This window comes from Heterodontus francisci, chromosome 24 (assembly GCF_036365525.1).
Source record: "Heterodontus francisci isolate sHetFra1 chromosome 24, sHetFra1.hap1, whole genome shotgun sequence".
Classification (NCBI taxonomy): domain Eukaryota; kingdom Metazoa; phylum Chordata; class Chondrichthyes; order Heterodontiformes; family Heterodontidae; genus Heterodontus; species Heterodontus francisci.
This window is the reverse complement of record NC_090394.1, coordinates 27,865,059-27,881,667: the sequence shown is the minus strand read 5'-3', so window position 1 is coordinate 27,881,667 and position 16,609 is coordinate 27,865,059. Positions and strand designations below refer to the sequence as shown.

Sequence of the window (16,609 nt, the reverse complement as noted above, 5' to 3'; positions counted from 1 at the left end):
AGCAGGCTGCTTTGTCTTGGATGGCTTCGAGATTCTTGAGTGTTGTTGGAACTGCATCCATCCAGGCAAGTGGCGACTATTCCATTACACTCTTGACTTGTGCCTTGTAGATAGTGGACAGGCATTGGGGAGATAGGAGGTGAGTTACTCACCGTGGAATTCCAAGCCTCTTACCTGCCCTTATAGCCACAGCATTTATGTGGTTGGTCCAGTTCAGTTCTGGTCAATGGTAACACCCAGGATGTTGATAGTAAGGAATTCAGAGATGGTAATGCCATTGAAAACCAAGGGGAGATGGTTAGATTCTCTCTTGTTTGAGACAGTCATTGCCTGGCACTTGTGTGGCATGAACGTTCCTTGCCACTTATCAGCCCAAGCCTGGATGTTGTTCAGATCTTGCTGCATATGGACATGGGCTGCTTCAGTATCTGAGGAGTTGCGAATGGTGCGGAACATTGTGCAAACAGGGAACATCCCCAATTCTGACCTGATGATGGAGGGACAGTCAAAGATGAAGCAGCTGAAGATGGTTGGGCCGAGGACACTACCCTGATGAATTCCTGCAGTAATGTCCAGGGACTGAGATGATTGACCTTCAACAACCACAACCATCGTCCTTTGTGCTAGATACGGCTCCAATCAGCAGAGAGTTTTCCCCCTGATTCCCATTGACTCCAATTTTTCTAGGGCTCCTTGGTGCCATACTTCGTCAAATGCTGCCTTGATGTCACCTCACCTCTGGAGTTCAGCTCTTTTGTTCATGTTTGAACCAAGGCTGTAGTGAGGTCAAGAGCTGAGTGGCCCTGCGGAAACCAAACTGAGCATCAGTGAACTGTTTATTGCTGAGTAAGTGGCGCTTGATAGCACTGTCGATGACACTTTCGATCACTTTGCTCATGATCAACAGTGGGCTGATAGGGCAGTAATTGACCAGGTTGGACTTGTCCTACTTTTTGTGTACAGGACATACCTGGGCAATTCTCCACGTTGCCAGGTACAGGCCAGTATTGTAGCTGTACTGGAACAGCTTGGCGAGGAGCGCAGCTAGTTCTGGAGCACACGTCTTCAGTGCTATTGCTGAAATTTTGTCAGGGCCCATAGCCTTTGTAGTATCCTGTGCCTTCAGCCGTTTCTTGATATCACGTGGAGTGAATCGGATTGGCCGAAGATTGGCATCTTTGATACTGGTGACCTCAGGAGGAGGCTGAGATGGATAATCAACTCGGCACCTCTGGCTGAAGATTGTTGAAAATGCTTCAGCCTTGTCTTTCACACTGATGTGCTGGGCTCCCCCATCACTGAGGATGGGGATATTTGTGCAGCCTCCTCTTCATGTCAGTTGTTTAATTGTCCACAACCATTCAAGACTGGATGTGGCAGGATTACAGAGCTTAGATCTGATTTGTTGGATGTGAAATCGCCTAGCCCTGTCTATTGCATGTTGTTTCTGCTGTTTGGCACACAAGTAGTCCTCGGTTGTAGCTTCAGCAGGCTGATGCCTCATTTTGAGGTATGCCTTGTGCTGCTCCTGGCATGCCCTCCTGTACTCTTCATTGAACCAGGGTCGATCCCCTGGCTTGATGGCAATGGTAGAGTGGGGGATATGCCGGGCCATGAGGTTACAGATTGTGGTCGAATACAATTCTGCTGCTGCTAATGGCCCACAGCACCTCATAGATGACCAGCTTTGAATTGCTAGATCTGTTTGAAATCTATCCCATTTAGCACAGTGGTAATGCCACACAACACGACGGTGGGGACCCTCGATGTGAAGACAGGACTTCGTCTTCTTAAGGATTGTGCGGTGGCCACTCCTACCAATACTGTCATAGACAGATGCATCTGTGACAGGTAGATTTCTGAGGATGAGGTCAAGTAGGTTTATCCCTCTTGTTGGTTCCCTCACCGCCTGCTGGAGACTCAGTCTAGCAGCTATGACCTTTAGGACTCAGCCAGCTCGGTCAGTAGTGGTGCTACCCAGCCACTCTTGGTGATGGACATTGAAGTTCCCCTCCCGGAGTACATTTTATGCCCTTGCTACCCTCAGTGCTTCTTCCAATTGGTGCTCAACATGGAGAAGCACTGATTCATCAGCCGAGGAGGGTGGGGGTGCAGGGGGTGGTAGGTTGTAACCAGCAGAATGTTTCCTTGCCCATGTTTGACCTGATGCCATGAGACTTCATGGGGTCCAGAGTCAATGTTGTGTAGTCCCAGGGCAACTCCCTCCTGACTGTACAGCACGATGCTGCCAGCTCCGGTGGGTCTGTCTTGCCATGGGACAGGACATACCCAGGGATGGTGATGGCAGTGTCAGGGACATTGTCTGTAAGGTATGATTCCATGAGTATGACTATGTCAGGCTGTTGCTTGACTAGTCTGTGGGACAGATCTCCCAATTATGGCACAAACCCCCAAATGTGCATAAGGAGGACTTTGTAGGGTCGACAGGGTTGGGTTTGCCGTTGGTCATTTACGGTGCCTAAGTCGATGCCAGGTGGTCTGGCTGGTTTCATTCTTTTTCTTGAGGTTTGATACAACTGAGTGGCTTGCTATGCCATTTCAGAGGGCAGTTATGAATCAACCACATTGCTTTGGCTCTGTAGGCCAGACCAGGTAAGAACAGCAGATTTCCTCCACAGGGGGCCGAACAGTGTGAGAGGGTATTATATGATCCAGCTAGCGTCCAGCACTTAAGGGCATTCTGCCTCTCCTAAAACTGACAAAGCAGTCTGCTGCTGTTGGTGGTGCAATTGACGAGAAAGGAAATGGAGCACCAGGGCAGAGTGTGGGCTCTGTGGTTCATGGATGTAGCACTGGAGGCCTTAGACATGGAGGTGAACAGGAGGAGAGAGGCCAAGTTTGCACCAGGGCCATGAGCCGCCTTCTGAAGACAATGAGAGCAGTTGGCCAGAGAGGTGAATTCGGAGAGTCTGGCCCCAAGGATCTGGCAGAAGTTCAACGACCTCACGTGGATGGTCAAAGTTCAAATGACATCTCCAGCCCACTGCATACCTAATTTCTCACACTGCTCAATGCACCACACTCCCATCATTCAGCCATCAGCAATCTCCAACACTCGGGACACACAACAAACATCCACATATTCCACCTCACCCTCACACACCTTCCAATACTGCCAGCCTCACACCCACCTCTCGCTGCTTCCACACAAAACCAGATATTCAGCTGTGGCAGACACTTCACCCAAAAACACTGCAACATAATCACTGACATTCTGCCCACTCTCTTGCAGGACAAGGTTGCCTACAATTGAAATTAGCAAAACTGAACCCTCATGGAACATGCACGCCTTCATCCCCTGAGCTTGGAGGAGATGGTACTGCACAACACGGGGCTGGCAGTGACAGAGTCCGTACCATTTGGGTCACCAAAAGCATTCAAGATGTTGCTATGTTCCTGCCTTATGTCCCTTCTCAACTCTCACTTCACCCTTATCCTGCAAAATGGTATGATGAGCAAGCTGCAGATGGTGTGACCATGGATCTCTTGCTTTACACTCCTCGCCATCACCCCAATTCTCCCCTTCTGATTTTCTGCTTTCAGAAACCCAAGAACTGCCACCTGCTCAACCACAGCAAACCCAGGAGGAAGAGAGAGAGCAAAAGCACATCACTGATGAAGAAGCCCCGTCACTGGATCTGACAATCACAGCCACCAGCTCAGATTGCAACACTGAAAATTTAGAAAATTGTAGGCAAGTTTAGAGAGACGAGTCACTGGGTACGAGTGGGCTGTAGCCAGGCAAGGGAGAAAGGATAGCTCGTGTGCCAGCTCTTCATAGAGTGAGGTCGCAGACAAATTCTGCTAAAGGGTATTTAGATGAGGCGGCATACAGGAGAACACTGATGAACATACACACAGAGATGCTTGGTGCAATGGCAGTCACAGTCAAGGAGCATGGAAGAGTCCAGTCTCCAATGTGGTAGAGAGCTTTGCACAGAGCTTGGAGCCCATGCTTTTCAATGTGGAAGTGGTGGCCAACTCCATCACAACATGTGCAGACCCAGCCGTGATGCAAAGTTTGGTCATCACTGTCTCGGCTTCCATTGCAGCACAGGTGGAAGCCATCCAAACATCTCAGTGCTGCAGTAGAAACTCAGACAGAGGTCATGAGATCCATGCTTGCTGCCACACAGACTCAAACTTCAGCCATTTGTAACCTTCTCCTTGGTGAACCTGAGTCATCTTAGACATTGCTCCTAGTTCAGATGGAGATGTGAGAAGTTATCCCCGAAACCCTTGGTGAGTAGGGCCCTCTGTGGAGAGTACTCCTCCTCCCTCTTCACTGAGCTTCCCCTCTCTGCAGCCTCTGCTCCTTTTGTTGGTCCTGTTTCAGACCCAGAGGCAATGAAACGACAGCCTCCATTCCTCTTGCAGACTACAGGTGAGCAAATGCCCTCCCTGAATGGATGTACAAGCTCACCAACAGACCTCCAAAAACAAGCCACAGTACCTCCACAAACTCAGGCTAAGCAGAAGTTAGTCAAAAGCACCTCACCTGCAAGTTAGATGGCTCGTCCTTTAAATTGCACTGGTGGGAACGTCCTCATGCAGCTGAATGCATGTTCACCTGGGAGTAGCACAGGTGACCTGTGCGCTTCAAGTTTCAGAAACTTGCGTCAAATCAACTGGAACGGCTGATTGAAGTCACTATCAGAGCTCTCCTCACACTACCAGCACACACATAGTATGGCCACACCAGCACCCTGCCCAGAATGGGATGCTGTGCTGGAAGTAGTCAACAATGTGGCTCATGCCTTTTTATACCTTCAGTTACTATGGAGCCCAATTTCGCAGCTTACATCTGTTGTTGTTGGTCTAGCTAGGAGAGATTATTGAGTCTTCACTAAGTTTTAACCATAACTAGTTTATTACATATTAGAGAACTATATACAGGTTTACAGCATTATGTCTCACTCCACTGATGCCATGCTGCTGCTTCTTCAAGTCTCTCTCTCATGTGATCTTTTACATCATCATAGTGGGAGATGTTACTCGCACTGTCCCAGACATAAATCCTTTCAAATCTTTATACCAACAGCATCGCACGCCACCCCCCCGCCACCGAGTCTTTGTTCAGTTTTTTTATACCTTCATTTTTATTTTTTACACACTACCCCATCTCCTTCCAATTTTCTGACATCACAGATACAATCTGTCAGGAGACTTCACAACTCTCCTTGATAGTGTTGTCAGACTCGGAAGATCAGTTGTCTTTCTCTGAACTCTTGTTTGTTGACTTGGATGGCCTTTCATTGAGGTTTGTAGTATCAGGTGCTTTCTGAATTTCAGGTTCAACATCTGATTCATCCAAACGACTGGTTGACATCTTTGGTGTTTGAGCTTTCCTTAGTAGTTGTCTCAAGGGTTCAGTAACGTGCTAGATTGGGCAGAAATTTTGCCAACTGATTAACCATTCCAAGGAATTGTTGAAGATCTTGGACAGAAGTCGGAATTAGGAATTCACTCATGGCTGTTATCTTTTGTGGGTCTGTCATTATGCCCTTGCTACTAACAATGTGCCCTCGGAAACTAATAAATATTTTTGAGAATTTACACTTTTCATTAAGTGTCAGGTCTTCTTCTTGTAGACAATTCAAAACTGCTCGAACCCTCAGGTCATGTTCTTCGATGGACTTCCCATGAACTAAGATATCATTCATATTGCATATTACTCCTTTAAGGTCCTGTAGAATGCTCGACGTAGTTCTTTGGAATATTTCAGGTGCTGATATTATACTGAATGGTAAACGATTAAAACAAAATCTTCCGAATGGAATAATGAACGTCGTCAGTAACCTTGGCTTCTCGTCCAACGGGACCTGCCAAAAGCCACTATGCGCATCCAGCTTTGTGAACATGGTACTTTTGGATAACTTTGCCAAGCTTTCGTCTACTGAGGATATCGAATGACTTTCTCTTACGACAGCCTTATTAAGTTAAGTTTACACAAATGCGAAGATTACCGTTAGGTTTAGGAACTGGAACTATTCCCGAACAACACTCTGTAGGTTCAGTGACAGGAGCAATGACTCCCATCCTGGTCATCTCTTCTAACTGATATGGGACTTTCTTCAGTAGAGGGTGTGGTATCTTCCTAGGCATGAAAAGCCAAACAGGTTTAGCATCTTTTCACAAAGTAATACTATATTCGATTTTAAGACTTCCTCGACCAGAAAATAATTTCAAATTATTCTTGCTGCTTAACTTCTTCCATTTTCCTGATAAGATTAAGATTCAGATCTATTCAAACTCCTCTACTTAAAAGAGAAAATTCTTGATCCTGTAACCCATACAGTGTTTCCAATATCTGCTTTCCCTTGTACTGGAGTGTTGCCTTTCAGTTCAACCCCTCCTTGTCCATGTAACTGAGTTTCTGTTGATTGCAGGAAATGCGTTGATAACCACGGTTTGTTGTTTGATAAAACTGTTACACGAGCTCCAGTGTCTAGTTTAAAGTTGGTGATATGTCCATTGACATATATATCCGCAGTCAGAATGCATGATTAAGGTCATTGATTTCACCAGGGAACTTTTCTGATTTCTCTTCTTATGGAGATTGTTTAACTTCATTAATAGCTCTACATTTCCTTGGGAACCTGTGAAAATAGAGGTTTGACTTTGACACATCTTCCTAAAATGGCCAACTTTCTTGCAGTGAAAGCACTCTGCTTTGTTTACAGGACACTGTTCGTGCCTGTGGGTCTTTTAGGCTCCACACACCGGCAGGGTTTCATGGTGTCTTGCACTTTCCCTCCCAACTGCATCTCCTTTTCTGGCACTTCATTTACAGTCCTGTGCTTAAGGAATTGTTTGGTCATTGGAGGTTTCTGGAATCAAACTTTTGCTTAACCTCTCAAGATTGCTCTGTTCTGTTTACGGACCTCTGCTTGTCACATCAGCTGTATTGCTTTGTCTAGGGTGAGGTCTGCCTTAGACTACAATAAATCTGATAGGGATTCATCAGCAATACCTACTACAATGCAGTCTCGGATTAATTCTGATTTTAGATCTCCATATTCACATCCTTCAACCAACCTGAAAAGGTCATTAATAAAAGCAACTACCGGTTAACCTGGTTTCTGGACCCTTCTGTTGAATTCTGTTGTCCCAGGATATTACTGCAGTAGTTCCTCAGGGTAGTGTCCGAAGCCCAACTATCTTCAGCTGCTTCATCAATGACCTTACCTCCATCTCCCCTTGATGTTCGATGGTATTACCATCAATGAATTCCCCACTATCAATATCCTGAGGATTACCATTGACCAGAAACTGAACTGGACCAGCCATATAAATACTGTGGCTGCAAGAACAGGTGAGAGGTTGGGAATTCTGCAGCAAGTAACTCACCTCCTACCTCCCCAGTGCCTGATCACCATCCACAAGGCACAAGTCAGGAATATAATGGAATACTCTCCACTTACCTGGATGGGTGCAGCTCCAGCAACACTCAATAAGCTCGACCCCAACCAGGGCAAAGCAACTTGCTTGATTAGCACCCCATCCACAACCTTCAATATCCACTCCCACCAGCACTGACACAGTTGCCCCAATGTGTACCATCTACAAGATGCACTGCTGCAACTTACCAAGTCACCTTCAACGGCACCTTCAACAGCACCTTCCAAAACCAGGACCTCTGCCACCTAAAATGATAAGGGCAGCAGATGCATGGGACCACTACCACCTGCAAGTTCCCCTCTAAGCCATACACCATCCTGAATTGGAATGATATCGCTGTTCCTTCACTGTTGCTGGGCTAAAATCCTAGAAGTCCCTTTCTAACAGCACTGTTGGTGTACCTAAACCCCAAGGACTGCAGCAGTTCAAGAAGGCAGCTTACCACCACCTTCTCAAGGGCAATGAGGGGTAGGCAATAAATGCTGGCCAAGCCAGCGATGCCCACATCCCATGAACAAATTTTTTAAAAGCCCTTTCTAGAATCATTTTGCTCCTCAGATTGGAATAATTATCAAAAGCTTTTAAGACTTCTTCAAATTTACCTGATCAATGCGTTTTCTTGCAATATCATCTGCTATTCCTCCTATGGAATAAAGTAATGTGTTGACTTGTTCTGCTTCAGACTTGCAGTCTAATTTTGAAGCAATTTTGTACCTCAAAAATATTTTTCTCCAAAGTGACCAGTTTTGAGTTTGATTTGGTCCTTCCATGTGTCCAAACCTCTGGGGTAGTGTAAATTTAAGGTCCATGACTTTTCGAAGTAGTTTACTTTCCAGGTAGTTTACTTGCTGTTTCAAATTTTCCTTCCAGTGTTGGAAGTTCTCCCATGCTCCTCAGCATCGCACTGACTCCCGCTGCGGTCACTGTCTTTCCCTGGGAAATCTCTCTGCTAGACTCGGTAATTTTCTCTTGACGTAGCTTTGCAGCATTATTTCAATAATCTCCTCACTCCCTTTCCCTGCAGTATCGAGTATTTGTAGCCGCTTTTTTTTTTCTCTTGTGCTGCCTCGCGTGTAATGGCGCTGACCTCAGATCCACCCTTGCTAGCGATTTGGCTTTCCCCATGCTGCCTGCCTCGTGCACCACTAAAAATAATTTTCTACCCGTTTTTAAGGGTTGCTCACTTGATCCCGGTCCGTTGCTTGGTTCGCTGACTCGAAACCTGCGATGGCTGGACCGGAATTTCTTTTTTCACAGACTACCATGCCTCTGTTGTGCAGCCTGAATGCCTCTGCAAGCCGACTCCCTGACTCTCCCCATGCCTGCACTTTGTCCATAGAGCAGTTCTGAAGCTCCTCACAGCCTTTTCATAAGTTCTGCAGTTTTGGTGGAGCTTTTTCCAGGTCTGACTTTCCAAACTTCTTCAAAGTAGCTTTTCAAATTTTCTCGGTTTTGCATAATAAGAACCACTGCTGTTCACCATATTGTATGTTTGGTCTAGCCAGGAGAGATGACTGAGTTTTCGGTAAGTTTTAACAATAACTAGCTTATTACATATTAAAGAACTATATACACATTTATGTAAGTGTGTCTAACTCCACTGATGCCATGCTGCTTCTTCTCTCATGGGATCTCTTACATCATCATAATGGGATGTGTTACTCACACTGTCCCAGACATGAACCCTTTCAAACCTTCATACTACAATGTCCTTTTTATATATGCTGACATTATTTGGATTGAAATCAGAATACATGAACTGCAACAAGGCCGGCAACAAGGCCCAGACAGTGAGAATCAACTGATGAGTCTTAAAGGAGGGGAGATCATATAAAACCCTGTCCTCTGAAATAAAGACAGTAAAGGCTGGAAATACTCAGCAGGTCTGGGAGCATCTGTGGAGAGAGAAACAGAGTTAACGTGCTGATAAAGGTGCTGTTCCTGAAGCTTACATTGAGCTTCACTGGAACATTGCATGAGCCAAAGACAGTGAGGTCAGCGTGAGAGCAAGGTGGACATTGATAATGACAGACTCATAGATCGGGAGGTGTTCCACAAAGCGGTTAACCAATCTGCATTTTCCCCAGTGTACAGCCAATTGCACGGTAAGCAGCGAAAACAGTATAACAAATTGACAAAAAGTACATGTAAATCACTCTAACTGGAAGGAGTGTTTGGAGCCTTCGATGGTGAAAAGTGAGGAGGTAAAAGGGCAGGTGCTTGCATGGAAAGGTGCCTTGGAAGGGGAGAGGGTATTGGGGGTAACTGAGGAGGGGGTAACACGCAGGAGGTGGCGAAATGGTGGAGGATGATCCATTGAATACAGAGGCTGGTGGGAGGCTGGTGGGAGGTCAAGGGGAACCCGATCATGGTTCTGGGAGGGAAGGGAAGGAGTGACAGCAGTAATGTGGGAAATGGAATGGACATGGTCGAGGGCCCGGGGATTTAATCTCTTTTATCCTCCACTCTATCACAGACTTTCCCTTTTGTTCTTTTTCCCACCCTCTACTGTCTCCGGCTTGGACTTATTCCACGTGGATTCCAACTAAAATTCCATCCTTCATGTTTTGGATCCACCCAGGATTATCTCCTAGACATTCAGAATTCCTCAAACTGCTGTTCTCACTATGTTCTGAGATCCACACTCAACGCCGTGCACTGCCACATGCACAGTCATGACCTCGCTTTTCAGCTGCACTGACTCACTTTATCTCAAAACTGTTCCAGTCCAGTTTCATTTCATCCTTTATCTCATCAGACAAAGTAACAAAAACTTTTTTCTTCCTTTCAGGTGCAAAGGATCACAGGCTCCAACTCATGGGTACCAATACCCCTCCAGGTCTTCCTTCCCCTTCACTTCCATCTGACCCCATCTCTTCTTCTCATTTTACCTCTTGCTGTGTATCCACAATACCCTCTGACCTTCCCCTCTGTCTCTGAACGATTCTGTCCTCAGCAAAAGCCTCAGCTTCAGCCCTTTACGCCCCACAGCAATGAATTTGGAGCTTGGCACGAGACTGAGCTCTCCTTCTGTTGCCTTTGCCTCTACACCAGGGTTGTCCAACATATGGCCTGCCAGCCAGGTTCCAGCCCGCCAAAGGTTTCTATCTGGCCCACAGAGTAAACTTTACTGGCTGTTCCTCATCCTCACCAGGGGTCCGTGACTGGAGATGAGAAATTTCCCATTGTCTTCTTCTTCCAGAAAGGCTTTTAAAAAAGATCGCAAGTCAGTTTCACAGCTGACAGGTGCTGACAGTGGCAACAGCAGTTTCCCAACTTCGCATATATTTGGGGTTTTAGTCTGCATTTGCTGACAATGCAACCATTGGGTGGCACAGTACTTGCACATGCACAAATGCAGGCTCTTCAACTGGAACGTCCATTTCTGTGAAGTTCAGGCAGCTGCCAGGATTAACGATGGTGCTGCTCAATTTATCAGAGGAAATGCTTATGGCTAGATCGTTCCAGCAAACCTTACAAGAAGTTCGATGGAAGCCCAGTAATATTCTATGTAGTTATAGGATACTAACTGTAATCCTCAGATTCATTTAATATTGCAGTAATCCTATTAACTACAAAAGGAATTTTATGATTAAACTTCAGTTCGAATTGGCACCCCGATCGATGGAAAAGAAAATCAGGCAGAGTATAAAATGTGCTGCCAATTAGTTATTGTGAGTAGTTTTTATGACTGACCAGGACTGATTTCACTCGAACGCAGCTACTAGCTCCCGCCCCACTGGCCGCTCTTCTCCCCGCCCCCCCACCCCCACCTCCGCAATTCACTTTCTCCTCCCAACCAGCTGCTCCCCGTCACGCCCGTACCCGATTTTTCCCCGCTTGCACCACCCTGCTCTCCGGTTGCTCGCTCCCCCCCAGACACTAGCTCCAGGCCACACTGCTTCCCTCCTCCCAGCCACTCGCTCCCACGTTTGATCAATCTCCATGCATCACCTGAAGAAGCGGGATAAATAGAAGGATATAAATTCCTTACGAGGATAAAATATAAGTGTACATGAGGTTCTCCAGTATGGAAGCTGTATGTTTATGAGTTTCAATGAGAAGTTATAATGTCCCATCACAACCAGCTGATGAGCAGGTAAAACTGGTTAACACAGAACAATCAGTCAGTTCACGGAAGAGTCAGTGAATGTCTTGTTAATTTCACTCCTAGAACAGTGTAAATTAGCAGATCGTTGGAGAAAAGTGAAAATGATTTGATGGGCTCGGAAAGGTTTGTTGTGGAGGATTGCAGATCTGTAATCAGACACACAAATTACTCACTTCGTCATGTTGGCCGGTTCATTCAGCTTTGCTTTCTTTTCTGCAACTTTCACAAGATTTTCTGCATAGTGATTGATTATTGAACACATCTGGGGAGGAAAAAAGGGCAACTAAAGTAAGGGATGTACACAAAGCTGGACTGGACCCAAATATGGTCGTCTGTATGACTGGAGATTTTATTCCATGACCACCTGTCTCCAACACCCCTGACCCCCTCGCACCTCCTGCCCCCCGCACCCCCACAATCGCCTCAGCCACACTCTGGCCATTGGTCACTTGTCATGCCCATCTCTTGATACACCACCTTCCTATCCAATAAGAAAGTGAACAGACCCTTCATTCCCAGATTGGATGATTTTTGACCGCCAATCAGCATATTAGCTCATGTCCAATATTTACAACGAGTAAACAAAGTGCTCAAAGAATTCCTTAAAAAAAAAAGCCCCTCTGATTTTTCTCTTGGGTTGCTCACTGCTCCTGGAGATTTATCCCAAATTCCTGGAGACTCCAGGGTAATCCTGGGGGAAATGACAACTCGAGACACAAATGATCTGGAATCACTGAAATTTAGTGAACTCCTTCTTAAAACTCTTGCTTGTACTGAGGTTTGTATCCATATCGGCCACCTCAATGAATTCTTGGTCAGGAGTAGATCTTCTCCCTTAGAAAATGGCCGACTTCACTCTGAAATCAGAAGCAGGCAGACCAGACCTATAACAATATGGAGAGCAGGCAACCAAGGCATTAAGTGGGAATCTGACCACAGCTGATTATCTCAGCTGCTACACAGGTTAGAATACATCATCATTGCACTCGCAACCTGCATGAGCTCACAATCTCGTGTCTCAAATTTAAAATTTTCATCCTCCTGTTCAAATCCATCCATAACGTCTCCCCTGTCTAACTCCGCAACCTCCTCCAGTGTTACAACCCTCCGACATCTCTGCGTTCTTCAATTCTAGCCTCTAGTTCATCCTTGATTTTCGTTGCCTCATCATTGGTGAGCACGCAAACCAAGCGCTGGAATTCCTTCCCTAAACCTCTCCACCTCACTCTCTCCTCCTTCAAAAGGCTCCTGACAACCTATTGTGACCAAACTTTTGGTCACCTGTCCTAATATCATGTCATAAGAACCAGTATCAAGTTTTATCTAATGCTACTTTGAAGCACCTTGGGACATTTTTCATAGTTAAAGATGCTATATAGATGCAAATTGTTGTTGTTAACTCACAGAACCTGCTCTCATCATCAAGAGAAAACATTTTTTTTAAAAGCAGGAAAAGAAAATGGAAGTCACACCCTGCATCAACTTAATCTAACATCAATTATGTCAAAATCAGTCACATTATTAGATATTTTACACCTGCATAACCTTGTGTTGCAGAATAGAGGTCAACATGCTGATAGTCACAGGATACAAATCATTTGTGAGAGCACGATGGCTAAAGGAACATGGATGAATGGACATATTGAGTTTTTTTAAGCCTTCTTTCAGTAGATCTACAAGAAAAAAAAGAGCAAATAACTTGCATTTATGTTGTGTCTTTAAATGTAGGAAAAGTCCCAAGGTCGAATCAAAAATAAATGGATGCCAAACCAAAGGAGGAAATATTTGGAGGGGCGGCCAAAGGCTCAGTCAAACAGATGGGATTTAAAAGGAGGAGGGGGATGTGGAGAGGCAGTGAAGCTAAGGCAGTGAATTCCAGTGTGGAGCCAAGGCAGCTGAAAACATGGCCGCCAATGGTGAGGTGAGGGGGATGAAATGGGGAAGGTGCGCAAAAGGCCAGAGTCAGAGAAACAGAGAGTTTGGCAGGGGTCGAGGTAAGGACTTTTCAGAGATGGGGAGGAATGAGGCCGCGGGAGATTTAAGCACAAGGGCAAAAATGCAGGGCAAAAATCTGCATTGAAGGCATTGGGAGAGATGGGAACAGGAGTGGTACGTGATGCAGTATATGGGCGGCGGAATTCTGGATGAGCTGAAGTTTACAGAGCGCGGCAGGGTTCTGAAGATGATGGGCTGAGATTTATACTACCACTGCTGAAATCGGCGGGATGTGAAAACAACATTGGCCCGCCCGTGCGAGCCGCACATCACGGAGCCGCTGTGATATTCAGTGCGGCGGCTCATTTAAATATCCGGGAAGGACGGATCCTGCCGCTAACATGAAGGGAGCGGGCTGTCCATCGCCAACAATGGCATCAGCTGCCTGTGCGCAGGCGCTGCACCATTTACTAAGGCTTCAAACTATAACCCTTCCCACCATCCCCTACACCAATGATATTACTTTGACACCACTCCCCTCTTCCCGCACTGAGACAATTACCTTCTCCCCACTCCCCACCAGTGTTCCACCTCGGTTCCTGGACGGGGATCCTAAGACATGGGAGTGCTGACCAGCAGCACGAATATGTCATCAGGACTGATGGCGGGAATGTAAAAGCAATTAATTTGTAATTTAAATTTATTTCAATATATTAATGGCGGTCCTGTTGCTGAGCAGTGGGGGTGGGCAGTGGGCTGCCAGGAGGCCTCGCTGCCACCATTAATATCGGGCCGGGCCCTCTCAGTATCGGGGTACGTGGCAGCCTTCTCCCAGAGGCATTTTCCGCCCTCCCCACCACGACCCCTGCGTCAGTGGCGGGGTGGGGGGTGTTTGTAAAATTCTGCTCAATGGTTCATGTTCAGAGGACTCCAGAGGTAATGTTGCATTTGATGAGCAGACAAGCCATTGCTGCAAGTGCTCTGGCTACCATTGGATTGGTTAAGAATGGAACCGCATGAGTGTAGTACCACTCAGTTGGACAACAGAGGAGAGGTGGGGACTACACCTGATTGAGGAGACGCAAACATCAAGTTGCAGATAAAAGAGTAATTTAGTTGGGAGAAAAATACATAATGGAGGACTTGGGATGTTGGGCATAGAGTGATAGTTTGCAAGGGGGTTGTGCATGATGATAGCAGTTTTGAAAAGGGGAGTTTTGAAAAGGGGAGTGGAGATAAAAGCATAACTCAAAAAGGAGTGAATTACAATCTCAATGAGCATCGGGGGTAGGAGAGGAAGTTGGGTGGTCAGCAAGTGGTGGGAAATGGGTCGAGGGAGCAGGAAGTGGGTCTCATGTAGGAGATGAACTTGGAGAGGACATGAGGGGAGAACGGAGGGAAATTAGAAACAGTTTGGGCTGAGGGTTAGTATATGGAGAGGGGTGAGGTGGAGATAAAGCAGAGGCAGTTGAATGGATGGTCTGAATCTTAGTGACAAAGAATGCCATGATCTCCTCAGACTTGGAGATGAGGGTGGAGAGGCAGGGGAAGGGGTTTATGGAGAAGGTTGACATTGCAGATAAAATCCAGGAGTTATCTTTGTTCTCCAGAATGATTCTGGAGCAGTGAAACATTTTACATTCTACTCTATTTCATGCTTTTCAGCCAAAGTTTTCCCATCACTTCAGGATTACCTTGGCAGGCAGAAGCAATCTATGGCTCCTTCATCTCCAAACAGAAACTGCTTACTCACACCCCTTTCCCAGTCTAAGTGTGAAGAACTCATGCACTTCATCTGCGAGTCCATCTGCACACTCCTTCAAAACTCAGCCATGCATATCCCACACCCATCACCCAGTCTTGATGATCTACACTGGCCACATAACCAACATATGAACCTAAAATCTTATCCACGCCTTCAAATCCCTCCATGGTCTCACCCTACATTACTTTGCAACCTCAGCCTACCTTACATCCCCGCCAATGGGTCAACTCTGTCCTTATATCTCTCCTTCCCTTCACTCATCCATTGGGAAAGAGTTTTAATCAACCTCAATCCTCCACTCTGGAAGTTTCTGTCATTAAATGCTTTCTTGAAAACCATCTTTTTGATCAATTTTTCAGGTACATCTCCCATCAAGGATTGGCAGCTGATTGTTTTGAATTTTTCCCTCTCTAAAACATCTTTACTGGACGATACAAATGCAAGTCTCGGTAATAGTAATCAGACCATAGGATCAGCTGAGACTGATGGCAATCTGTGTCAATAATCCAGTAACTAAGCAAGCTCGAGGAATAACACTTCATTTACCGAATAGGCAAGCTACAGCCGACCAACTGAACATTGAGTTCAATCATTTCACAGCAGGCCCTTTTTAATTTTTTTATTTTTATTTTATTTTAGTTTGTTTCATTATTCAATTTTTTTTTATCATGTCCCTGCCCACTGTTTTTGCATGGTTGTGCTTTTGCCTCGGGCTGTTCATTATTCTGCCATTTAACCCCTCTCTGCACTAATGCTTTGTCTTTCACCACACCATTCGCACACTCTTTGCCTTTGCCCCATGACCTTCTTGTCAGTTATTCTCTGTGACACTCTGTCCGACCAACACCTTTCCTTTTGTTCTCTTTTCCCCCACCCCCGCTTTATTTGCTTAAAAGCTATTATTTTTCTATCCTTTGCCAGTTTTGATGACAGGTCACTGACATGAAACGTTAACTCTGCTTCTCTCTCCACAGATGCTGCCAGACCTGCTGAGTATTTCCAGCACTTTGTTTTTATTTCAGATTTGCAGCATCTGCAGTATTTTGCATTTAATCTAATAACTAGCTGCCCCAGCTGAACCTCACCACCAATTCACACTGCATGCAAGAGGAAGGTTTCAATTTTATAAAAAGACTTACTATGAAAATATAGATATATAAAAACTTAACAATTAGCCAGGTAAAAATTGAAACTGTGTCCAGTCAAGCCTGCCTTTGTAGCATTCTAAGTAAGGAGGCATTTACATTACCATATGTTTTTTAGAATGGTTTTATAGAGGCCAGCAGAGTCAGGTACTGTGTTATCTTTGATGAGTTAGGCGAACAGATGACTGTTAGACTAAGACAAAGACTATGATTAATGGGAGGCCTTTCAAG

The 16,609-nt window shown here is 45.7% G+C and overlaps 1 protein-coding gene across 3 annotated transcripts in view; it reads right to left on the bottom strand.

Moving 5' to 3' along the window:
• Positions 1-16,609, bottom strand: part of LOC137383266 (cytochrome P450 3A21-like) — a 79,767-nt gene that overhangs the window by 28,691 nt on the left and 34,467 nt on the right. For all 3 annotated transcript variants that reach the window (XR_010977371.1, XM_068055806.1, XM_068055807.1), the window contains one exon: positions 11,707-11,795. Coding sequence is in view for 2 of the 3 variants with exons in the window: in XM_068055806.1 (XP_067911907.1) it covers positions 11,707-11,795 (89 nt within the window). In the remaining variant the exon portion in view is untranslated. The remainder of the gene's footprint in view (positions 1-11,706; positions 11,796-16,609) is intronic.